The sequence below is a fragment of the Tursiops truncatus genome, chromosome 3 (assembly GCF_011762595.2).
Source record: "Tursiops truncatus isolate mTurTru1 chromosome 3, mTurTru1.mat.Y, whole genome shotgun sequence".
Lineage (NCBI taxonomy): Eukaryota > Metazoa > Chordata > Mammalia > Artiodactyla > Delphinidae > Tursiops > Tursiops truncatus.
In genome coordinates, this window is record NC_047036.1 from 112,473,038 (window position 1) to 112,498,999 (window position 25,962).

Here is a 25,962-nt window from a genome sequence, read left to right on the forward strand (position 1 = left end):
GAAATAATGTTTCCTTTGGGTGATGGAATTACAGATAATTTTTTCTTTTTTTTTTTGTGGTATGCGGGCCTCTCACTGTTGTGGCCTCTCCCGTCGCGGAGCACAGGCTCCGAACGCGCAGGCTCAGCGGCCATGGCTCACGGGCCCAGCCGCTCCGCTGCATATGGTATCTTCCCGGACCGGGGCACGAACCTGCGTCCCCTGCATCGGCAGGTGGACTCTCAACCACTGCACCACCAGGGAAGCCCACCTTTTATACTTTATTTTCTGTTTCTAAATTCTCTGCAGTAATCTCATCACTTTCCTTTTCAAAATACATTGTAACTGTAAAAAGGTTTTCTCCATCTTTGAAGCCTCACTCAGCTCAGACGGTCTCTCCTTTGGAAGCCTTACCTGATGCCTCAGTTAGAATTAATTGCCCCCCCTTCTAGATCCCCACTGCCCTAGTTGGTGCCACTGCTAAGCCATTTGCACTCTGCCTTGGGCTAGTGTTACTACTTGTGTAGTTGGCTCCTTGCCCTGTGGGCACCCAGTGGTAGGAGGGTTGTATTAGTGCAGAGCCCCAAACATGGTGGGCAGCTGTTCAATGTTCGCCAAATTAAATTGGGTTTTGCCAAGCTAGGGGGAAGTTTCTTACAGAGTTCAAGGGCTGCCATTAGCTATAGGTGCATCCACAGTGAAGTGGGCAAAACTGAAGCAGAACACAGAGCTTCAAGTCAATGCCCAGGTAGCCTCCCTGGGCAAATTCCTTAAACTCCCTGAGCCTCTGTGTCCTTTCCACAAACTGAGAGTCATGCTATCTCCCTGTTTGTTATGAGGCCAAGTAGCACAGTGCTTGGCACACAGTAAATGAGCAATTAGGTCTGGCTGCTATTGTAATTATCATTCTAACAAATAATAATATCAAGTAAGGGGACTGCCCAGATGGGAAGGTACTTACTAAGAAATAGGCAGGTAAACCAAGTCAAGATTTTCTTCCTAGGAAAAGACTACGGGCTCCGATTGGTGGGTGCGTAACAGTTTTTAAAAGCCTATTGAAAATTAATTTTCTTCCACATTAATGGTTTTTGAGAGTCAAAACCATTTCCCACAGAAGCAGATGTCCTGAAAGGAGTTTGGATTTTGCTGGCTCTGCTCTTCATTCAGGTATCAGGTGGCAGCCAGGACTCAGCCTGGAGGAGGCTGGCTTTCTCTGGAGTCTTTGCTGGAGCCGGGCTGACACAGATCTGATAGAGGTTGTCAGATCGCCGAAGAACAATCGACTTTCTAAGCAGAGCCCCTTCTCTGAGCCGCGCGGTGCTGCGTTACATTTGTAAATGCCAGCGCGCTGCTAAGCACGTCCCAGTGAATAGAAGTGTTTTGATGTTTTGTTTTTGGTCGGAGATTGAAGTCCAGTGTCTTGGGACCCAGTGACTTCGGCTGACCTTCCTGCTACATGGACAGGGCTAAATTTCAACCCCTGGAGGCTTCTGCACACAAAACCTCATGCCTCGCAAGGGCAGGTGCAAGGAAAACCGGCGGAAATCTGAAATCTTCGCTGCTTCAGAGACCTGAGCTCGCTTCTGTCAGAGGAATTAAGTTTCACAAGCCCTTTTTTTATGTAGAAAGCATATCATTAGGGGAATGTGGACAGGGCGACTTATTAAAACTGCTGCCTGTCGCAGAGAGAAAGGACATTCAAAGGCTGATGGGGTGCACTTTTATTTCCAATGACTTTTTTTAAAAAAAAATTTTTATTGGAGTATAGCTGGTTTACAATGTTGTGTTAGTTTCAGGTGTACAGCAAAGTGCATCAGTTATACATATACATATATCCACTTATTTTTTTTAGATTCTTTTCCCATATAGGCCATTACAGAGTAGTGAGTAGAGTTCCATGTGCTATACAGCAGGTTCTTATTAGTTATCTATTTTATATATAGTAGTGTGTATATGTCCATCCCAATCTCCCATTTTATCCCTCCCCCCGCTTCCTCTGGTGACCATAAGCTTGTTTTCTATATATGTGACTCTACTTCTGTTTTATAAATAAAATTCATTTGTACCCCTTTTTTTTTTTAGATTCCACATATAAGCGATATCATATGATATTTGTCTTTCTGTGTCTGACCTACTTCACTCGATATTACAATGTGTAGGTTCAGCTTGGCCAGAGTAACGGGCTTCTAGATGGAGTCAGTTCTGTTATGTTAGGTCTTGCTGATTCTGGAAAATGTGTTTTCCTCAAAGCTTGTATTCCAGTTTTGAAATCAGGAAAGACCTTTCGTTAATAATTTTTTTTTTTGCGGTACGTGGGCCTCTCACTGTTGTGGCCTCTCCCGTTGTGGAGCACAGGCTCCGGACGCACAGGCTCAGCAGCCATGGCCCACGGGCCTAGCCGCTCCGTGACATGTGGGATCCTCCCGGACCGGGGCACGAACCCGTGTCCCCTGCATCGGCAGGCGGACTCTCAACCACTGTGCCACCAGGGAAGCCCCTCGTTTATAATTTTTAATTGAGTGAGCACCTTTATAAAATCTGTAACCTCTCACCACTTCTGAACTACCGTTGACACCACTCTTAACTCCTCCAGTCTGGCTAATTTTTGCATCATTTTGATCAATGTGTATGGAAAGTTTGCAATCTATTTCCACCTAACATTTTATTTAAGCTTTATGTGCTTACATTCATAGTAGATCATTCTTTGTCATGATGCCATTCAGCTCTACGTTACTGAGTGGTTCCCTCGGGTTTGAGTACTTGGAGGTTTGTCGTGGTGGTGGCTGTTTTAAATGGATTATTTTCGTCTTTGGTCATTGAGTTATTCTTTTCTTTTTACAAATACTTCCTTTAGCTACATTGGCAAAGGTGGTCTGGGAAGTACGCTGATATTTGCAACCCTCGCCCCCTCCCCTTCTATACAAACTCCAGGTTCAGCACACACCTGCGAGGTCTTCTGCAGCCCCTCATCTGATGTCTGGCAGTGGCCCTCACGTGTTGGTGGCCTTGTGTAGCCCCTAATCACGGGGCAACTCCTACTTTGGTTCTTCAAGCCTCTCTGGGCAGGGGTTTTCTGTAGGAGCCTGTGTCAGTTGAACTCAACTGGTATCACAGAAGCTCTGCTCTTTTTTCAAAAAATAAAACATCACATTCGTTTACTTTGTTAAATACCCAGTCTCTGGAGATTCATGCTACGTAAGTTTTTTGTTGGTTTGTTTGTTTGTTTTTCCAGCAGGTGGCTTAGAGATGACAAGTTGCTAAGGTAAAAGTGCTTTGCGGTACAGGATCCAACACTTTCTGTGGTGTGGCAGTTCTTGTTACTGTAGCTGATGGATTCTGAACAAAAAGACAACCCTCAGAATGGGAGAAAATATTTGCACACGAAGCAACCAACAAGGGATTAATCTCCAAATTATACAAACAGCTCATGCAGCTTGATAACAAAAAAACAAATAACCCAATCAAAAAATGGGCAGAAGATCTAAATAGGCATTTCTCAAAGAAGACATATAGATGGCCAAAAAACACATGAAAAGATGCTCAACATCAGTAATTATTAGAGAAATGCAAATCAAAACTACAATGAGGTATCACCTCACGCCGGTCAGAATGGCCATCGTCAAAAAGTCTACAAACATAAATGCTGGAGAAGGTGTGGAGAAAAGGCAACCCTCCTACATTGTTGGTGGGAATGTAAGTTTGTACAGCCACTATGGAGAACAGGATGGGGAGTTCCTTAAAAAACTAAAAATAGAACTAGCATATGACCCAGCAATCCCACTTCTAAGCATATACTCAGAGAAAACCATAATTCAAAAAGATACATGCACCCCAATATTCATTGCAGCATTATTTACAATAGCCAGGACATGGAAGCAACCTAAATGTCCATCAACAGAGGAATGGATAAAGAAGATGTGGTACGGGCTTCCCTGGTGGCGCCGTGGTTGAGAGTCCACCTGCTGATGAAGGGGACACGGGTTCGTGCCCCAGTCCGGGAAGATCCCACATGCCGCAGAGCGGCTGGGCCCGTGAGCCATGGCCGTTGAGCCTGCGCGTCCGGAGCCTGTGCTCCGAGATGGGAGAGGCCACAACAGAGAGAGGCCAGTGTACCACAAAAAAAAAAAAAAAAAAAAAAAGGTGTGGTACATATACAAAATGGAATATTAGCCATAAAAAGAACAAAATAATGCCATTTTCAGCAACATGTATGGACCTAAAGATTGTCATACTGAGTGAAGTAAGTCAGACACAGAAAGACAAATATCATATGATATTGCTTATATGTGGAATCTAAAAATAAGGGTAAAAATGAACTTATTTACAAAACAGAAGTAGAGTCACAGATATAGAAAACAAACTTATGGTCACCAGGGGATAAGGAGTGAGGGATAAACTGGGAGATTGGGACTGACATATACACACTACTATATATAAAATAGATAACTAATAAGAACCTACAGTATAGCACAGGGAACTCTACTCAATACTCTGTAATGGCCTATATGGGAAAAGAATCTAAAAATTAAAAAAAAGTGGATATATGTATATGTATAACTGATTCATTTTGCTGTACACCTGAAACTAATACAACATTGTAAATCAATTATACTCCAATCAAAATTTTTTTTTACAAAGAGAAGAAAAATAAATGAATAAATAAAAAATAAAAAGGAAGTGCTCAATTGCGCCCACTGTCATTTTGACAGGAAACATCCTTGGAGCGCCATAAAAACCCACATGATCTGGCTCCTGTCTCTGTCTCTGCCGTCACCTCCTCCTTTGCTGGGCTGCATCCATACTGGCCTCTTCTTTCTCCTTCTTTCTCACACCAATTGCATTCCCTCTGCTTGGAGTACTCATTCTCCCGATCCTGACTGATTCTCATCAGTCAGGTGTCAGCTTAGAGGCCCCCTCTTCCGGGAGGCCTCCCCTGACTACCACTTCTAAAGTGGTTTCACTGGCTCTTTGGAACATTTTCCTCCTAAGTCATTGCGGAACTTTTTATCACTATCTGATATTTTGTATATTGACTGTCTCTCCTACCAGTGGATAAACCCCATGAGAGCAGAGATCCTGTCTGTCTGATTCTCCCTAATCTTAGAACAGAGCCAGTCACACAGGAGGCACTCAATTAATATTTGTTGAATAGCTGAATGGATCCTTTGCTCAACAAGCACTTACAAAATTCTCCTAGGGAGACACTGTGGAATTCAGAAAATTGGAGCCAGACCCACAGTCGGTTTCTAATAAAGCCTGGTGTTGATGCGGCTATTTTGCAGATCGGTGTCGTCCAGGGAGACTAGACCTACTATCTTGGCTATTTCCTTGTCTTATCTCTCTGGGAGTGGCAGCCACGGCTCCCTGAAAGACACTATTAAAATGTTTATGACACAGTGCCTTGTATACAAGGAGTGCTCATTACATGCATTCATTAATCTGGCCAGCACCATCAAGAACTCTGATCTGAGACTGTGTCCTGCTTGCAAGCTAACGAGTTAGCCTGCCATAGTTCCATGCTGGTAGAAGGTATGATACTCTTGGTTAAAGGCAAAGGATAGTTTATTACTCACAGCAAGAGCAGTAACCAGGGTATTAGCATCATTAGGATGGTTCCTAAGCCCTGATTTTTCTAGGTGACAGGAAGAGGGCCACATGACACACATGCACTCGATGCGTTACAGGAGAGGAATCCTGACCTTAGGGAACCTGATTCTTTTATAATGGACAGTCTGTTTGCCCTTTGCTCTGGACAGAGATATGATCTCTATCTTCCAAGCCTGTTCAGTACATAAATATCTTTGAAAACAGAGTCTGGAACAGACTAAAGAGCAGTCAGTGCCTCTGCTCACAAGATGTGTAGAAATGCTTGAGACCTATGGAGAATTGTCTCACAACGAGAAGCCTAGTAGGTCCTCAAATTTGTTGAATGAATGAATGAATACCGGGTGTTGCATGTAACACTATGCAGTTGATTAAGACATGTTTTCTGTCATTAGGAGCTCTTGTCTTCCTGCTAGAGAAATAGATGGTAGGGCAGTACACTGGTTAAATGCCTGTGCTTTGGGCTTAGATGACTGGATTTAAGTCCTGCCCCCATCACTTACTAGTTTTGTGGCCTTGGCCTCAGATTCCTCATCTCTAAATTGGAGATAACAAGATTATTGTGATTAGATAAGAAAATATGATTGCAAAGTGCTTGGCTCAGTGCCTAACCTGTGGTAAGTGTCCAAGTAAGTGTTAGTTAGCAGGTTGAACCTCATGAATTTGCCATTTCTGTAGTTCAAATAATCAGCAATTTTATATGGTTCAACCTAATCATAGGTTCATCATTATTAATCTTTTGCTTGATTGCAAATCATAATGTAGAAATGCCTCTGACTGTGTGCTCTGGGTCAGGTGAGGCAAGCCTGAAGAGGCACAAAAGTATCCGGGAAAAAGAAATAGGCCTGGACCCAGATGCAGATCTGAGCCCCACGTTCTCCTCTCATTAACCTTGTGACCTTGGGTGAAGCACTTAACCCCTGAGCCCCTTGCCTCATCTGTGCTATAGATACAATAATCCCTTCTACTTCACTGGACATTGTGAGGCTAATATCAGATGATGGATGTGAAATTGCTTTGTAACCTAGAAAGCACTGTAGTCATGTCCTCATGCTTAATATGAAGAGTTCTTAAAGGCAGTGAGATTTGTCTGGGCTTCAGCCAGACCGTCACTAGGTATAATTTAATATCCCTCCTAAGTCCTCTAATCACAGTTTTACGTTTGAAGTGTAGCCTTGGCCTTCCAAATCATATTGCTGCATTAGAATCAAGTTACGCTAGTTAGTTTGTATCTAAGGCCTACAGACTTCCAGCAACGTAGGGACCATCTGGTGACCAAAGAAAGATCATCTCATTACAAAGGGTGATTGGCTTGCAGCTAAATCAGTCAATAGCTAACATTTATCAAGATCTTTGAATGAGCCAGGCATGAGCTTTAGCTCTTTCCATGAACAATTTCTCATTGAAAACTTGGAAAATCTTCTGACATAGATAGGTACTATCATTCTCACCCATTTTACAGATAAAGAGACTGAGGCAAAAAGAGGTTACCAATTAGGAATTGACAGACCTCGACTGGTGAGTTGTATTGCCTGAGCACCCTCAGTAATAGTCAGAAGCACTCATTCCAAGTTAGCCCCATCAGAGAGAGGCTCTAGAGCCATCTTTCTGGGACAGCTATAGCTCCAACTGCTGCTGCTGTGTTTGCTGATGGAAATCCTGCTTCTCCCGCAACCAGCCAGGGAAAGCCAAGTTCTGCTGGGCACTTGCAAGCCGTTGGAATGGCTCCATACTCCATCTTTGCTATCAGCCTGCCTGTACTCTGCTGAAGAAGTAAGAACTTTAGCTCTTACCTCCTCTCTTTTGTGGGGACTCTCTGCGGTGTGAAAAGTGATGTTCACCTTGTTGGCTTACCCATGAGCCTGTGTTCTCTCTGGAAAGAGCTTACTGCTAGCTCCACCTGAGACTAAAGCAGTGGCTATAGTCAGCAGACAGCATGCCTTTGTGGTGATACCAGTTAGGGTAAGGTTTGGCTCCTAGAACGGGCATACAATGGTATCATGGCTTAAAGAACGAAGTTAATTTCCCATTCACGTAACAGCCCACGAAGAGCATCCCAGGTGGCTGGGTGGTTTTTTAGGGATGCAGGGTCCTCCAAGCTGCCCCACCATTCTCCAGGGCAGTGCTTCTCAAACGTCATGTGGTGAAGGACCCATTTTTCTTTTTTTTTTTTTTTTGAACATTTTCAATCCATTTCAAACCAAAATGTTTATAACAAAAAGTTAAAATGAATTACTAGAAAAATGAAGGGGAAAAACCCTCCCAAAGACACACAAAATACAAACCAAAAGTATTTTATTATTAGATAACAGACTTACATTGCTACGCAAGTTAGTAAATACTTCTCCTTTGAACACTGGGCAATGTAGGAGGCTGTTGTTCAATTTCCAATTATTGGGAATTTGCTCTTTCAGAGAACATATTTTGTATGACTTGAATTAAATTATTGAAATTGTTTTATGACCCAGAATACGGCTGTCTTGGTGAATATTCTGTGCGTACACGACAAGAATGTATATTCTGCTATTGTTTAAGTGTGAATGGCGTTATTCTATAAACAAGGCCAAGTTGGTTAATAGTGTTGTTCAGATGTACTATATCCTTACTTGTTTTCTACTTTTTCTGTATATTACTAAGTGATAAGTGTTGAAGTCTTTATAATTGTGGATTTGTCTGTTTCTTCTTTCAGTTATATCAGTTTTTGTTTCATGTATTTTGAAGGTTCATTGTTGAGTGCTTACACACTTAGGATTGTTATATCTTGTTGGTGAATTGACCCTTTATCATTATGTAATGTCCCTCTTTATCCTTGGAAATATTTCTTGTTCTAAAGTCTATTTAGTCTGATACTAATATAGCCATCATAGCTTTTTTAAAAAGTATTTACATGATATGTCTTTTCCTTTTCCTTTTTTTAAAGCTATCTATATCTTTATATGTGAAGTGGGTTTCTTGTAGATAACATGCCATTGGGTCTTGCTTTTTATCCCATGTGACAATCTTTGCATTTTAATGTAATTTGTACTTAATGTAATTATTAATGGGATTGGATTTAATTTATTGTCTTCCTAGTTTTCTATTTGTCTTAACTATTCTTTGTTCTTTTTTTCCACTTCTTTTGAATTGGTTGAATTTTTTAATTAGTCTGTCTTACTTCCCCTATTGGCTTGTTAATGATAACTTTTGCAAAATTTTGCAGTTTTTCTCCTAGGGTTTACAATATACATTGTTAACCTACCTGAATGTACCTTCAAAGAATATTATACCAGTTCACATAAAGTGTAAGACTCTTAAAAGAGTATACAGTTGGGGACTTCTCTGGTGGCACAGTGGTTAAGAATCCACCTGCCAATGCAGGGGACACGGGTTTGAGCCCTGGTCTGGGAAGATCCCACATGTTGCAGAGCAGCTAAGCTCGTGCACCACAACTACTGAGCCTGCGCTCTAGAGCCCAAGAACCACAACTACTGAAGCCTGCGTGCCTAGAGCCCATGCTCTGCAACAAGAGAAGCCACCACAATGAGAAGCCCACGCACCGCAATAGAGAAAAGCCCATACACAGCAACGAAGACCCAACGCAGCCAAAAATAAAATATAAATAAATTTACAAAAAAAACCTCAAAGTGTTTAAAAAAGAAAAAGAGTATACAGTTGTCACTTGAATAATGTGGGGGTTAGGGGTGCCCACCCTCCACCCAGTGGAAAATCCATGAATAACTTGAGAGTCAGCCCTCCATATCTGCTGTCTCACACCATGGATTCAACCAACTGAGGATTGTGTAGTATTGCAGTACACATTTAGTGAAGAAAAAATCCGCATATAGGGGACCTGCCCAGTTCAAACTCATGTTGTTCAAGGGTCAACTGTATTCCCATTCATCCCTCCCATTCTTTGGGTTATTTTTCTTGTACATTTTACTTATGCTATAAGCTCCACAGTACAGTATTACTCATTTTTTTTTACACAATTATCTTTTAAACTGATTTAAGATAAGTAAAAAAGGACTTCCCTGGTGGCACAGTGGTTAAGAATCCTCCTGCCAATGCAAGAAACACGAGTTCGATCCCTGGTCCGGGAAGATCCCACATGCCGTGGAGCAACTAAGCCCATGACCCACAACTACTGAGCCTGCACTCTAGAGCCCATGAGCCACAACTACTGAGCCCCTGGGCTGCAACTGTGGGAGCCCACACGCCTAGAGCCCATGCTCCACAACAAGAGAAGCCACTGCAGTGAGAAGTCCGTGCACTACAACGAAGAGTAGCCCCTGCTCATTGCAACTAGAGAAAGCCCGCACGCAGCAACGAAGACCCAACGCAGCCCAAAAATAAATAAATAAATAAAATTGACTCTTAAAAAAAAAAGATAATAAAAAAAGAGGGTCTTTTACATTTATTTTTATCATTTCCTTCTTTTCTTCATTTCTTTATATAGATTCAGGTTTTTATTTGATGTCATTTCTCGAATGCTGCATTCTGTAGTGGTTTTTCCTACTCTTTTTTTCTCTTTGTGTTTCAGTTTGGATATAGTCTGTTGACCTATTTTCGAGTTCATGGAGTGTTTTCTCAGAAATGTCCCGGCTATTGATGAGCCTATGAAAGGAATTCTTCTTCTCTGATATCATGTGTAATTTTCTACCATTTCAGTTTGACTCCTTTTTATAGTTGTCATTTCTCTGCTGAATTTCCCAATTTGTTTAAGCATTGTGATGGTTAAGTTTATGTGTCAACTTGACTGGGCTAAGGGATGCCCAGAAAGCTGGTAAAACATTATTTCTGGGAGACACCTGTAAGGATGTCTCTGGAAGAGATTAGCATTTAAATCAGTAGACTGTGTAAAGAAGATCTCCCTGAGCAATGTGGGTGGGCATCATCCAATCCATTAAGGACCTGAATAGAACAAAAGGATGAGGAACGGTGAATTTGCTCTCTCTGCTTAAGCTGAGACAGCCATCTTCTACTGCTCTAGGACATCAGTGGTCCTGGTTTTGGGGCTTTTAGACTCACACTGGGACTTAGATCATTGGCTGCCTGTTATTCTCAGGCCTTCAGATTTGGTCTGAATTATACCACTAGCTTTCCTGGTTTTTCAACTTGCAGTACATCATGGGACTTCTCAGCCTCCATAACCATGTGAGACAATTTCTATAATAAATCTCTTCTTATACATATATCTATATATCCTGTTGGTTTTGTTTCTTTGGAAAACCCTGACTAACATAAGCATATTGTCCACAATTTCTAATACATTCTTTACCATATTAATCAATAATAGCTATTTAAAATTTCCTATCTGAAAATTCAACATCTGGGTAATATCTGAGTCTGGATCTATTGATTGTTTTATCTCTTGGGAATGGGTTGTTTTTCTTACTCTTTTTTGTGTGTCTTGTAATTTTTTGTTAATGCTGGGCATCATGTATATGTACAGGAACAGTAGAAACTGTTAGGTAAATAAATTTATGCCAGGACATGCCTTTTGTGTTGTCATGCAGTTAATATGGAGAGGGAGTGGTCAGTCAGTATAGTCAGGAGTTGAGTTTGCTTTGCATTTTCTTGTTGTTATTATTATTACCTTTATTGTACCATAGTCTTCCTATTTCTTCAGCAGTGGGCTGTTGTTATCATGTACTTTTACTGAGGAGAGTACCAAATGATTTTTCTCAGTGCTCCTTTTCCCTCTCAGCTTTCAGTCAGTCTTTCCTGCCTGTGCCCCAGGGGGTTTCTCTCTCTCCGTGATTTTGTCCCTCACCAGCACTAGATTGATGTTTCTTCTTACTCAATGTTAACTTCACAAAGTGGGGTCCAGCCTCGGTTTTCAGCAAGTCCTATGCATCTTGGCTTCCAGAGTGAGGATTTCCAGCTCTTCATCCCCCTGGCAGCCAACCTTTGCCTTATAACTGTGATTGTTCTTGGGAAGGAGTTTCCTGTTCCTTCCCTTAGAGTAGCGGACTCTTGCTTAGTATTGGTGAAGGATCCCAGCCCTTCCCTCTGGAGAGAGGGTGTTTTCTCCTACTTCTCCTCCACCAGCAGTTGATCTTTGCCTTTTTCCTGAAGTTGAGACCATTTCCTACCCTTCTACAAGAAACAGGAGGGTTTTGTTTCTATTTCTGCCCAGAATCAATAGACATTTGCCTATATGGTAGGAAAGGTAATACCCCTTCTTCAGAGGCTTACTGCTTTTGCTTTAAGATAGCATGTCTGGGAAAGTGAGTGGGACTAGTGACTATTCCCAAGCAGCAATCACCTCCTGAACACCTTCACCACCAAGGGTACTCCCTCTGGTCTTCTGCCCTGGCCTAATCTTTTTTTTTAAAAAATTTATTTATTTATTTATTTATTTTTGGCTGCATTGGGTCTTCATTGCTGTGCACAGGCTTTCTCTAGTTGTGGCCCACGGGGGCTACTCTTTGTTGCGGTGCGCGGGCTTCTCATTGCGGTGGCTTCTCTTCTTGTGGAGCACAGGTTCTAGGTGCGCTGGCTTCAGTAGTTGTGGCACACAGGCTCAGTAGTTGTGGCTCGTGGGCTCTAGAGCGCAGACTCGGTAGTTGTGGCGCACAGGCTTAGTTGCTCCGCGGCATGTGGGATCTTCCTGGACCAGGGCTCGAAGCCCTGTCCTCTGCATCACCAGGGAAGTCCCCCCTGGCCTAATCTTTCTTGTGAGCACCTAGTGGGGCCCATGGCTAAGAGCTTGCAAGTGGATATAAACTCTCTTATTCCAACCTGACACCCTAGCCCATATTTGGCTTTTAAGATTTTATTAAAATTTTAGCTGATTTCTTCTTACCTGCTTATATGGCAGCCACCTCTCTCCCCCATGCTTTGCCCAAGATGAAACAATTCACATGTTCTGGCTCTCCCTGGAGGGGCTTTCTCCCTTGTAGTTCTCTTATTTAATTGCCCCATGACCTCACATCTCTGATTAGCTGAAGAAATTTATGATTTTGTAGATTAGATGACTCCTTCTCATTCTTAGAACAGGATTGATGTTCTTAGATGCTTTCTACATTGTACCCCAAAATGCAAATTCCCACCATGGTCATGAAGATGTAGTCCCAGAAATGGCTTGCAGGATTTCCGCTCATGGTCCAGTGAAAAGAACCCAGTCACACAGTCACACTTAACTGCAAAGAATTCTGGGAAATGTAATATAGTCATGTGTCCAGGAAGAAGAGGAGAATGGATTTCAGTGAATAAGCAGCAGTTTCTGTCACCATGCTCCAAACAAGTGAAATCTAAAATGATTCTGGGCTTGGAGCAATTGGGCATCACTGTAAAACTGTGAGGTTTACTGGCCCCATCTTGGAGTTAGTCCTGTCAAGATGGTAAGAAGTCTGAAGGACCATCTTGTCATGTGTGTCCCATGATCATACGATGGAAATGTGCAGAGGGTTCTCTCCACTTCCATGCACATCTGGGCTCCAACTCCATTGGGGCCACCTGGGGAACAGAATGGATCTTGTGGGAGGACAATCTCTTGAAAGCACATGGGTTCCTAATCCTGCTGTGTTTATTAACCATCTGTGCACCTTTTTAAAGAATACAATTGCCAGGGCTTCACTCTAGATACTCTGAAGGAAAATCTTTGGAGGAAAGACTCAAGCATCTACATTTTTTGAAGAAAGGCTTCCTGGATGATTCTTTTGTCCAGTAGCTTTGGGTACCTCTGGGCTAGGTTGTGGTAGAAACCAAAGCGATATAATTGAAATCCCATCATCCGGTTTTGGCATCCTGCCTCCAGGGTTGATTTGGTCCTGGCCACTAGCCCAGCAGGCAAGCAGGTAAGCTCAGTACTGAAGCCAAGTGCTTGTCCTAAGCCATCCCAGGAAGTGACAGCTCCTACAGTTCAATGTACCTGGGCTTATTCTTTGTTAATGGGTGATGTAGGATATTGGTGAAAGTTGGCTGGAGCACCTTCCAGGGTCTAATTTTCACCATTAGGTTCTTTGGAGTGGAACTTGGGAACCTTGATTCCCTGCTTGGCCTAGGTTGGAGCAACCCCAGAAATATTTTCTAAGGAAGTCTAGGCCTTGGTAAGATGTGTGGGGCCTTTCTGGCCAGATGTGAATGGTGAAGAGATTGATATTTCAGAAAAGGATGCCATCAGGCTCTTAGCCCTACTGGCCTTGCAAACTGAAGCAGTGACACCCCAGGTCCTTGCCAGAAAACTCACCCCAAACCCTCTGCAGTCTTCCTGTATCTCAGTCAGGAAGAGGCACATTCCACTGACTTATTCTTGCCTCTAGGCAGGGCTGCTAGATCAGGTCACAGGGATTGTGCCCCGTGCACAGCCCCCATGGGAGGTTGGGGGTTGGAGAGAGGAAAGTCCACTCACCCTGCTGTGCACCCTGTCTCAGGGCTGGTGCACCAGGAGGAGCCGGGGAATGAGCCCTTTTCCTCATTCAACCAAAGGCCCCATATCATATGGCAGCAGCGGCCTTGCCTGTAGCTATGATTAAGCTTATACCTGGATAGGGCTGGGCCTCAGAAAGCTAAGCCTGTGGCCCATGATGCCTTTTGCTTAGCTGTATTCCATTTTCATTCCAAGAGAGGCAATGTAAGAAGCAGTAGAAATGCTGGAACCAGATTGTCTGGGTTCAAATCCCACCTTCGCGACTTACTTGCTGTGTGCTCTTAGGAAAATCATTTGACTTCTTTGTGCCTCGGTTCTCTCAACTGCAAAACAGAGATAAGGATATTATCAACCTCATGGGTTGTGAGAATTAAATGAATTAATATGTGTAGTGTGTTTAGAAAGTGCATAGAACACAATCAGTGCTATGTAAGTGTTAGCTGGTATGATGGTGTTAATGGTGAGGATGTTATCGAGGACATTGCCCTGGACGTCATGGGCCCCTTCCCCCTACTCCCCCCCCCCCCATTATAACTTTTCTCTGAGGCATTTCTCTTAGACCCTGAGGCCAGAAAAAGCTATGGTTGGCCTTAGCAGCAACCTGTCTTTAGCTTATAGACACTGCAGTTCCTGTTTCCATCTTTGCTTTGGGAGCTAAAATGAGCAGTTTCAGGCAAAATTAACCATTTGTAGAGGACTTCTGGGGATGGATTCTGTGTGCTCATTGTTCCTGACCCAGATACTTGAAATCATCCTTGATTTCTCTCTTTCACACCCTAAAACAAATCCTGTTGTTTCCTTCTTCAAAACCTTCCACCACTGTAAGCCTTTCTTCAGGACTAATGTGGTGCAGGTCCTTAGCTGGGTCTCTGCTTCCACCCTGGCCCCTAAACCCTGCTATTCCTATAACAACCACTGTGGCCTTTACGAATATAAGCAAACTCACAACACTCCTCTTCTTTCAACACTTCAATTATCTTGAGAAAAAAAAAATCATGATTTGCACTGCCCCCATTGTCTCCATCCTTACCTGCCTCATGCCCTCTGCTCCAGTATATCAGCCTCCTCGTCCCTTTACTAGATGGTGCATGGCCAGGGTGGTGTTTTCTCCTTGGAATTCTTCCCTCCAGATCCTGCTGAGGCTTGCTCCTTCCCTCTGCATCTGAGCCTCTGCTCAAGTGTCATCGCATCAAAAGCCCTTCCCTGGCCATCTTTTCTCAAAGAGCAACCTTCCATCCACGCTGGCATTCCATATTCCGCTTATTTTATGTTATTTTTCTTCTCAACATTTACCACCACCTGTCATAAGTTGATTTTGTCTTTCCCCATTGGCGTGTAATTTCCTTTCGGGTGAGGACTTTGTCCTGGTCAGCCCAGTGCCTAAAACAGTGCTCAGCGCACAGCAGGGCTTGATAGAGTCATTAAAGAAATGACAGGCAGAGTGAAATGCTTCATTTCACTATGTCATCCGCATCTTCTCTGACCTGGTTTCTCCAAGGCTTGGAAGCAGAATGTAAAAATACACACGTTACACAAAGACAGAAGCAAAGAGACAGATCCAGGTAGAGAATAAATAAACTTTTCTAAGTGCTGGATGATTCCTCAGTGGAAGATTCTGTTGAGGAAGTGAATCGTGGCTGTCAGCGGGTTGTTCTCTGCTCTATGATTCATTAGAATACTCTGGTAACCCCAGCCTGCCTTCACAGCACCGGTGGATGAACAGAGAGTTTGCTGCAGGAAGAAAGAGGCCCCTGGGCTGGGGATAAGCATTTTAAATCACCATACTTCTTTCCTTCTTTTTGGGAGCTACGAAGGCCATACTTATACACTTGCTTCTGTGGAAGAAAGAACAGTATTAACTGGCAGAGGCGGAGACTCTCTCCAGCAATCCATGCTGTTAAAGATACTTCTTTAGTTGGAAGGTGCTCTGGGATCTGTACCTTGAGTTGTGATCCTATTTTGGTAACAGAGTTGGGAGTACTGTTTGCTCTTCTTCAGTCTTGGAGGTAGTGGTGTTTTCCTTTTCAGTGCTGGCTGTAGGCAGTTGTATAAGACAAAGGTTCTACTGCAGCCGTTGGCTCCAGGATGCCCGGGGTGTGTGGGACGTTTGTCTGCTGGTGGTTTTCCCAAGGCTTTTGGACAGTGATACGCATCAGCCCTTCTCTTCCCTTAGCCCAGACATGTGCACCTACACCACGGCTGAGCAGCATCTCCGTAGGGGACCTGCCTTCTCGCAGACCCCGCCTGAGCCCCTTAGAAAGCTCGAGGGAGGCACTTTCAAGCATCCTATGCACGGGAGAGCAGAAAATCTGATGCAGACCATTTGTGCCTTTTGCTATAGGAAAATGCAAAGCTGGTAGAGTGAATTAATTCTGAGACAGACAATAGAGTGGGGCCCCGGGCAGGGTCATTCAGGAGACACAACTTTTTCCTTGGATCTTTTAGCAGAAGCAACTCAGTTCTGAGCCCTCATAACTTCCGAAGATTTCTTGGAAGACTCTTTGTCTTTGCTCTGAGGGCAGTTAGAGAGAGCATCCAACTTTTCAGAACCTTCTGAAAAGGAGCCTTTTTATATGAAAGAGGGCTCCTTGACCATAGCTGGACTTAGCAATGACTGCTGGGGACCCAGCATCTGACTCTGTGGATCCAACTCATCAGGACATGTGTGTGAGGAGGGGAACATTTCCACAAGGGAAAAATGCTATTAGTGGCCTTACTTTTGGCCTCTGCTTCTATTCACCTCCTAAACCGATACGATTTCTCTAACGCTATAGCATACTATTTTCCTGAACCCATTTCTACCTCCTCCTTGTAAATAATTATATTCATGAAAAGGGGAAACCAATGAAAAAAAAATTGGCCTTAATGTGGGGTAACTTATGAGCTGGGGGAACAGGCAGCCACTGCATTTTAGGAACTATCTCTTGTAATTATCCACATTCGGAGATTTAAAACAAAAGCCGCTACTGGTCTGTGCTGTTAGCTAATTGTCAGACAACAGACAAACACACCACGGCCAGAAAAATCCCCACTGAGTTTGGGCGGCTGATTTCTCTGGCAGCAAATGAAAGCTTTGGCTGTTGCCCCTGGCTAGCTGAACAAGCCAGGACTGAGTCCACCGCGTGCCCCCCTCTGTGGACACTGCTGGCACAGCGTGTGTTGGGTGGGGGGAGGGAGAGGTGAGGACACCCTCACAATTTTAGGCAGCTGCACACCCATCCAGGGACACCACACCAGCATAATTCATCCCATACCTCCCAGCCAGGGTGATCCCAGCCTCAATGAACAACAGTTTGGAGGCGTTGTTTACAAATCAATTTCCCCCTCTAAATACGCTGTTATAAGAGTGGACCCTTCTGCTTGCCCAGCCTGGGCCCACCTGTCACTGGGACTTCCTAGCCAGTGGTCATACTGTATTGATCTTTTTAATCCCCTCTCTTTGAAACACAGAGCCAGCTGATGTGGAGCTCCTCAAAAGAAAGACTCTCCCACCGCCCCTACCTCTACAGGTAGCTGCAGATCGGGGCTAATTCCCCACTAAAAAGTCTTAATTGGCTTATGGGGAGCTGAAAGATCTCTCTTGTGTTTACAAAGTGAAAGGAAATGATGGGTCTCAAATGCCCTAGTCTCTCTGTATCCATATCTTGGTGGAAATCAGGTGCATTTTATTTTTAATTGTTTTGAGATAGGACTGGAGTTTTGAAGGTGGGTGGGGATACTGTTTCACTTTAGTGGTTGAACAGCGAGTGGAAGGGAAGAAAAATCCCAGAGACACCAACATCAGGCAAGACACTTGGTGACTTATTTTCTTTTTTATTTATTTTTTATTTACACGAAATATCTGCAGTACAAAAATGTAAACTTTGATAGCTCATAATAATAGAATAAACTCTTTATGTACAAAAATACATTTTCATATGAATGAAGCATCTTGAATAAATTAAAGTACTCTCCAGCCCAGTGCCTGAATAGCTACGCAAGAGTCTCGGGTTCTTCCTAGAGCAAGCCTGCAGTGGTGGGGGTCAGGATCCATAATGCATGAAGCCCACTCCTTGTCTCTCCTTTTTAAGCCTTTTCATTGTATTGTCAGCCGGCTCAAACCGAATTTTCATGCTCGTTTTTCTTCATTAGAGTTCTACAAATTGTAAAATTGACTTTTCACCTCGTCTTCAGGGACTGATCTGTCCCTTTTCTAAATCACACTGAAGTGGTGGCTGGGGTCAGCTCTGAGCCAGCCACAAAGGAGGTTTTGTGGTGTTCAGAAAGTGCAAAAGGAAAGGCCGTCTAGGGGCGGGCAGGAGGGGCCCGGGGCTGAGGGCTGGAGAAACAGACTAAGGGGCAGCCACTGGGAGGGTGCAGCGACCTAACAAGCGGCTCAGGTATCCCCTACCCCTTTAAAGCTCCCGTTTCTTCCTCTGCCTGGACCTGGGGTCCCAAGGCCACAACTGGGCCCCTACGTACTGTCCGTCGCCTGGGGGAGGGGGACGGTAACGGTATTCAAAAGGGGCCCTAGTGGTAAGGGATGAAACAGGGCGTCGTGTGGAGCAAGTCTTTGGGCAGGCCCGGGAAGGAAAAAAGGGGGTCGCCAGGGCCATAGGTGAAGTCTTCGGAGGCGGCGGGGCTACTGGGGTCAGAGAGTGGCGAGGCGGCAGCGGCGCAGGGGGAGGCGGCGGCCCCGGAGCCCCAGGACTCCGCGTCGCTGGCGGGGCTCGGGGGCCCGGGGAGGCAGGGGGAACACTGCGGCGGCAGGAGGCGCTCTCGGGCACCGCCCCCGGGCAGCCCCTGGTCGGCCAGGCGCAGAGTCTCGGCCAAAGCCCAGATGTAGTTGTAGGCGAAGCGCAGCGTCTCGATCTTGGTGAGCTTGGTGTCGTCGGGGAAGGAGGGCAGCACGCTGCGCAGCGCGTCCAGCGCCGCGTTCAAGTTGTGCATGCGGTTGCGCTCGCGGTCGTTGGCCTTGACGCGTCGGCTCCTGCGCAGCGAGTGCAGCAGCGCCTCGGAGCGCACCCGCGCGCGGCCCCTGCGCCGACGCCGCTCCTGCTCGTCGTCCTGCGCACGAGGAGTGTCCGACGCCCCGGGAATCCCGGGTGAGCCCTTGCGGGCCGTCATGGGCGGCCCCGAGGCGGACGTGGGCTGTTGGAGCCTGGCACAGTCCTCCTCGTCGGTGAGGAAGCCGGACAGGTCGCTGGTGCTGCTGCTGCTGGCGCAGTCGAGGTCCGAGAGGCAGGTCTCCAGAGGGGCTGGCATCGTGAAGTTGTGCAGGACCGATGGACAGCTAAGAGGGCGCTTAGAGGGCAGGAGCCCGGGCTGAGGGCAGGGCCGTCGGGGCGCACTTACGTTCCGGATGGCCCGGGTCTACTCTGTGCCGGCTGCGGGCGCCAAGGGCTGGAAGGGCGCAGGGGCGCACCGGGAACTTGGCCTCAACTCCTCGCCTCGCCTGCAGGGGCCACGCTCCCGCCGGTCTCCCGAGTGATCTCGCCGGCGATCAGATCAGCTCGTGTGAGTACCGAGTGTGGCACACGACCGGCCTCAGGACCCCTTAAGTACTCGGCGCAACAATGGGCGCCCCCCTCCCTAGCCACCTCCGCCCCCGAGGCAGCCCCCGTGAATGGAGCTTGGCGGCAGGTCAGCCCCGTGCGGCGCCCGGGTATTTGCATAATTTATGCTCGCGGGGGGCCACGCCGCCCCTCCCCCCTCCCGGAGCGTGCCCGTAATTACCGCGGGCCAATCGGCGGCGTCGCGCGGCCCCGGGGCGGTCTCCGGACTAACCCGGCCCGGGCGTCTCTAGGCAGTGAAACGGAGGCGGGGGCGGCCGGCGATTAGCCGCCGAGGCACGCTCCTCCAGGGGCGGGCAGGGAGCCCCTAGCTGGGGTGGGATGGGGAGGCGGGGCGCTGGGCGGAAAGTGTGAGCCGCGCAGCGAGTTGCGAAAACCTGGAGCCCGCTGAGAGCCTGGGTTCGCTCCCTCTCCTCAGGCTGCTGAGTGGCTGCGTGAGTTTGGGCTAGTGATTTGACTTCACTTTCCCCATCTGTAAAATGGGGCACAAGTCTACCCTGTTGAGGATGATGTAAGATGATGTTCTTGGGACACGTGGCAGGGCGCTTTTGTGACCGAGTGCCCCAGGAATGGTTGCGAGATGCAGCGCCCTGGGAACCCGGGGAAAACCCTATTTAAGAAAACCAGAGAGTGGCTCAAAGGGCAGAGGGCGGAGACAGGCACCTCTGCTTCGTCCAGGTTGGTGAAGAAGTAGGGGAATGGCTCTATTGACTTTCACCTAGGGCAGGGTGCGGGCGCGCCTGGGGGGGCGGGCAGCGAGGAAAGCGAAGGCATGGATGCTTTCCCAAGTTGGGTGGCGTCTTGGCCGAACCCTCGTAACCCTCCAACTACCCTCCGCCCCCAACACTGTCCGAAGATTCTTAAAGTAACAGAGGCATGCGAATCCCCTTCTCTCCGGCAGCCCTCGCCGCTTCCCCCAGCGCCCACCCTCACCACTCTTTGTGCTGCGTCTCTTGGAGCGGCGCTTGCAGCCTCTGAGACCCCCTCAGGTTCGATGGCCAGCGAGGCTTTCCCGCCCCAGGAGAGACGGTAGCAAGCACTCAGTGGAGCCCCTCGCCCCCCATCCCCTCTCCCTCTTAGTGAGGTAACAGTGCCCGTCCCAGCAGAAGGTTTCCACTCTGCATGTTACGAGTAGCTTCTCTCTGGTCACCAACGCTGGCTCTGGAGCGATAGAGACCCAGACACCCGCAATTTTGTGCTTAGGGGAAAATAGTCACGAAGGAACAGCACCAGATTATGGGGGTGGGGAGTTAAAAACAAAATGAACACCTTCAGAAAAGTTTCAGCCTCCTCACCATATCTCAGTGGTGGCCTTGGGCCTGGTGCACTGTCCCTTTCTGAAGGGATGCCATTTGGAGGCAGATTCCATCTTGGGTGGCTGACCAGTGCTTGTCTTTTTTTTTTTTTTTTTTTTTTTGCTCCACCCCGCAGCTTGTGGGATTTTAGTTCCCCAACCAGGGATCAAACCCCGCGTGCTTGACAGAGCACGGAGTCCTAACCACTGGACTGCCAGGGAATTCCCTGACCAGTGCTTGTCTTCCAGCTCACTGGACTCGACTCAGCCCTCCCTTCCCCACTGCTGCACCCCACACATACTTGAACCTGAGGGGCAGGCTGGACATGTATACAAGGGCTCTAACAGGTTTGCTAGAAGTCACAAAAGTGACTTTAATCAGCTTAAGCGAGAAAGGGAAATTGGTAGGTAATCCTGGGCATCTCAAAGAACCCAAAGGCTGCTGGCATTTGTGGGATCCTGCAGGAGCCCGGAGTCCTCACTCTGCTTTTTGCCCTGTGTCTCTCTCCCTGTATCAGCTTCCCCATGGACCCAGCACGTTCCCACCAGCCTCGACCTGATGATACCTCTGGGCCCCTATATTATTTTCTTGAGACTGCTGTAATAAATTCCCACAAACTAGGGGCCTTAGAACAACAGAAATTTATTCTCTCACAGTTCAGGAGGCTGGAAGTCTGAAATTAAGGCCTCAGTATGGTTGGCTCGTTTTGCAGCTCTGAGGGAGAATCCGGTCAGTGCCTCTTCTAGCCTCTGATGAGTCCTGGCAACACTTGGCATTCCTTGGCTTCTAGATGTACCACTTCAACGTCTGTATTTTTCTCCTTTGTGTTTCTGTGTCTTCTTTTCTGTCTCTTGGCCACTTGAATTTCGGACCCACCTTTATCCAGGATGATTTCATCTTGAAATCCTTACCTTAATTCCTACTGCAAAGACCTTTGTTCCAAATAAGTTCACATTCTTAGGTTCTGGGCTGACATATCTTTTGGGAGCCACTATTCAACATACTACAGCTTCTTTTCCAAATTACTAGAAGAGAGAATCTGTTTGGTCAAGGGAACAGAGTCATCTGAATCATTTATCATTTCTTGACTGCCTTGCCCCTGAAGACCCTTCCCATTGAGGAATGTGAATACATGAACACCTCTCTCCCCATTCCTGGCAGTTAGGGTGTGGCCGTGGGTTAATTGCATGCCCCACTTGGAACTTAGGCTCTGAGCTGGTGACAGTTCAGAGGACACTTGTGTTGTAGCAGCAGCTTAGAAGGGCAGTGGTGGCAGAGGTGGCCAGGAACCAGTGGGTGTCCTGACCTAGCTTTTCCCTGAGCGTTTTCAGCTGTGGATCTGCACCTCCTTCCCCCCACACCCCCATTTTCCAAGCCTGGTTCTCCAGCCTACCCACTGATTGCATGAGAACCTCCATAGTAGGCCTTTTCCAGTAGGGCTTTTTTGCTTGAGTTGGTCAAGCTTGATGTCTGTGGTTTGCTAAATGAGGCACCAAGTTAAACACTAAGGTTGCCAAAGCATAGAGAAAGAGGCAACCCATATGCCATATTGCTTGCCTATCCTGGGCCAAGCACTGTGCTAGACACTGGGGTGACGGAGGGGAAAACCTGGCTGGTGGGGGGCCATCGACTCTGCGCCTCATAAGTCTAGGGTTCAAGGTCGGCAGAACCCTTGGAGTTTATTCATCCATCTGCTGCACCTTGTACATGGGAAACTGGGGCAGCAGATGGGGAGGTCTTTTCTCCAGGTATCCCAGGGTGGTCAAATTAGGACCGGATTCAGGGGTCTTTTCAGCCCCCATTCCATGTTTTTCCATCACAATTAATCAGTCAATACACAGTAAACACCTACTGCATGCCACCTGCACGGTGCCAGGTGCTCTGTGGAGAGTCTTGGGGCAGGGGAGACGTGGCCACAGAAAGGTGACCTGCCACTGGCTGAGAGAAGTGCTGGGGGCCCACTAAGGGAATAGATCTGAAGAGCATTGTGCGCCCACCAAAGGGAAGGGGATGGTCAGGGAAGGCTTCCTGGGAGAGGGGGACTTGAGAAGGCCTTGAAGGGTAGATGGGATGTGAATAGAATAGAATAGAATCTAGGTAGAAGGTAGGGGTAAGGATGACTGTGGCAGCCAGTCTGAATGGGGCTTCTTTGGGGGGTCTAGATGATGAGGATAGGGGACAGTTGTGATGGGCCTTGAATGGCCATGGCGACCTTCCTCCTTCCTTTCTGTCTCCTCTCCTGCTGCTTCTTTCTGAGCAGGGCTGTCACAGTTGTTCCAGTGGTTTATTGCACAAGGGCATCCAGGGCAAGTCGGGGCTAAAATCTAGCTTCTCCAGCACTTGCTAAGCCATGCTCTTCACATGTGCACAAAGGCACCTCATGAGCTAGCGGTGACTCTGTGCTCTCCTGCCTTTGTCCCCCACCTCGGCCGGAGCCTTACTGACCTGACCAGGCAGGCATCTTAGCCTTGCCCTTTCTGCTCCTGGCTTTGGGACAGTGCATGGGGCAGCTCCTCCCTGGACATTAGTGCCTGTCCCTTATGTTTTGAATAAGTAAGTGCACCTGAGGCTTGGGGGCCCTTCCTACAAGTGAGCCACTAAGGATGGAACTGAACCCTGGGAAGTTGAGAATGAGATGGTAGCTTAGGCTCAGACCTGCTCTCTATGAGGCTCAGAGCTTTCTCTTTGAGAGAAAACAGCTGGACCCCTTATAGAAGGACATATATCCTTGCTGGGGGAGATAAAAATTTCTCCTACCCCCATAATCCCTTGGAGCCTCGTACAGAGCACATCTGTGGAAACCCTCATTCTCAGAGCACAATAGGATATGATGTGAGCATGTAATAAAACCAACCACAGCAGGCACTGAGGTGGTGAGGGCTGAGCCAGGCGTTCTGGCTGCCTGATGTGTGAGCCGTTCAGCTGCCAATGTGTGGGGCGCGGAGGAAGGGGGGATACAGATATTCCAAGGGACTGGATTAAGCCAGAGTTTCTCACACTGTGGTCACCTGAGGTGGTAGTGATGATGGGGGACCCCACCCCGGATGCCCAGAATCATAACCTCTGGAAATCTGGACCACATGCTGAAGTCACTGTTGACTTATACCTAGAGCCTCTGTTTGCCCCTCATATTGGAACAGGTATCTTGCTTTAGCATCCACCCTTCTATCCTGTGCTTGCCTAAGCCCTTGAGGCAGCTTGGGCGTGTTCCTGTGACAGCTCAGAGGAAGTCCAAGTGATGCCAAGACTGGGGCTTCTCCTGCAATTTTGCCTGCCTGTCTGACAACTGGGGGTGTAAGGAGAGAGGAGGATCCTGGAAAGGTGTGCAGGTGCACACCAGAAGGTGAATAACTGTTCAAGGCGGCTCTGAGGGTCTGACTCAAGACCGCTGTGGAACCAGCAGGGAGGTGATTTCGGTTCCTTCTTGAGAGGATCTTTCTGATGTCAACACACTGGTGAAGGGGGCAGCTTTCTGGAGAGATGGGAGAGAGAGGCTCTCAGTGTTGAGCAAGTCATCCAATACTTCCAGAGTCTTTTGAGATTCTTGGTGTATTTTTGTTTTGTTTTGTTTTTTTTAGTGAACAAAGGCCAAAATAGGAGAAAATAGTGGCAAATGATAAATGTTTATATATAATAGATTAGTGTGGTTAGTACATAAAAATACAAAGCAGGCTGTGCTGTTCCCAAGACAATTTCTGGATTTTAAATGAACATTAAATTATAGTGCCTGTAGGCATGAAGATCCGGGGGGGTCCGATTTAAATTTGTGGTTGCCCATCTTCCTCCTCCAGTCCCTGTCAGTGTCTCAGTGACCACGTGTAGACTTCAATCACGGTTAGTACCCGCAGCCCACAGCCCTTTTGAGGTCATGAGGCTGAGTCAAGTGGCCCCCTTGCCCATCCTCCCTTTCAGTTGTCATAAACACACAAGCCCAAGGTTGAGCAAACTATCTTTTAGAGGTGCTGTGTTAGGAATGAGGCTGAGGGATTAGTGTCCCGTAATTAGAAGTGCTGGGATGGGAATCTGCATGTGTCGGAGTGGGGAAGGACACTATTGCATTTTGTCATTTGCCTCCAAATTGTTTTAGCTGAGATTGATTATTCCCCACCCACTCCAATTGATTAGACAGAATATTAAGAGTGCTGTGGCACCGGCATGTATCTGAATGTTGTGAGGTTACAGGCAAAGTTCTTTTCTCACAGTATACCTGAGTTCCCAGGAGCAGTTATGACAGGAGAGGGGAATGGTGCTGGCACCTGACTAAGCCACTCATCCATCCGGGTCTGGCCATGGACAGTGCACAGCACTGAGTTTATAAGGTCACTGGACAGTGTTGATGTCCACAGGGGTGGCCTTGATGGGAATTTTTACACAAAGTAAAGCTATGGAGAGGGCCACCCTTTCTAAACAAAATTGCTCCTTTTCCATCATCCTTTTCTTTCTGGAGCTACCTGCGGGGAGGGGAGAGCATTGGTTTCGTGGGTGGCATTTTGGAAAGAAAATGTCGTAATCTTTTTAGAAAAAAGGAAGAAAAGGTGCAGCTACTCAAGAGGACGGGATGAAGGATGATGTGGGCCCCAGAGGTGTGCAGTGTTCCTTTCAGTCGGTTAAATACACCCGCAGATATGCGTTTCCATCTGAGAGAAGCAGGGTGGGGTTGGGGGAATGGAAAGGAGAAACAATTCCCTATTTTCTTTACTGATGACCCATGACAGTTGTGGAAGGGGGGCAAAAGGGGGGGAAACGAGGCAGGAGGGGGGAAACAGAGGGGTCTTTCAGTGACAGAGCAAGGAAAATGGCAAATTATCCATGGTTTCCAGAAATCCGTGGAGGCCCCTTCGGCCCCTGCCCTGCTAGATACAGTGCCGGCTGTATGCATTCCCCACCTCGGAGATGTCTGCTTGAATATCCTTTGGCACTGTGCGCTGACGTGTTTGGTTGTGTACAGTCTGCCTACGTGTGGGATGAATCTTGGCCTCCAGGGGAAGTCCTGGTACAGATCTACTTTATTCTAGTGCTGCGGAAGAAATGCCCTACAAAGAGACACTGGGCAACTCTGCAGCCAGATAAATTCTTTCCACAAGAATTTTTCAAATTCGAATGGAGTTAGTTCTCAAGCCTATGTGTGGGGCAGGGGGACAATGCGTGCTTGGGGTGGCTTGGTTTGAAGTGCGTTTTT

At 46.9% G+C, this 25,962-nt stretch overlaps 1 protein-coding gene and 1 long non-coding RNA gene across 2 annotated transcripts in view; one reads left to right on the forward strand and one right to left on the reverse strand.

The window, feature by feature from the left end:
* The window catches only part of LOC109548167 (uncharacterized), a 98,644-nt gene that overhangs the window by 60,699 nt on the left and 11,983 nt on the right, over positions 1–25,962 (forward strand). The window lies entirely within an intron of this gene.
* Positions 18,446–19,250, reverse strand: NEUROG1 (neurogenin 1). Its single transcript, XM_019924466.3, has one exon. The coding sequence runs from the start codon at positions 19,178–19,180 to the stop codon at positions 18,446–18,448; it is 735 nt and encodes a 244-aa protein (XP_019780025.1). The 5' UTR covers positions 19,181–19,250.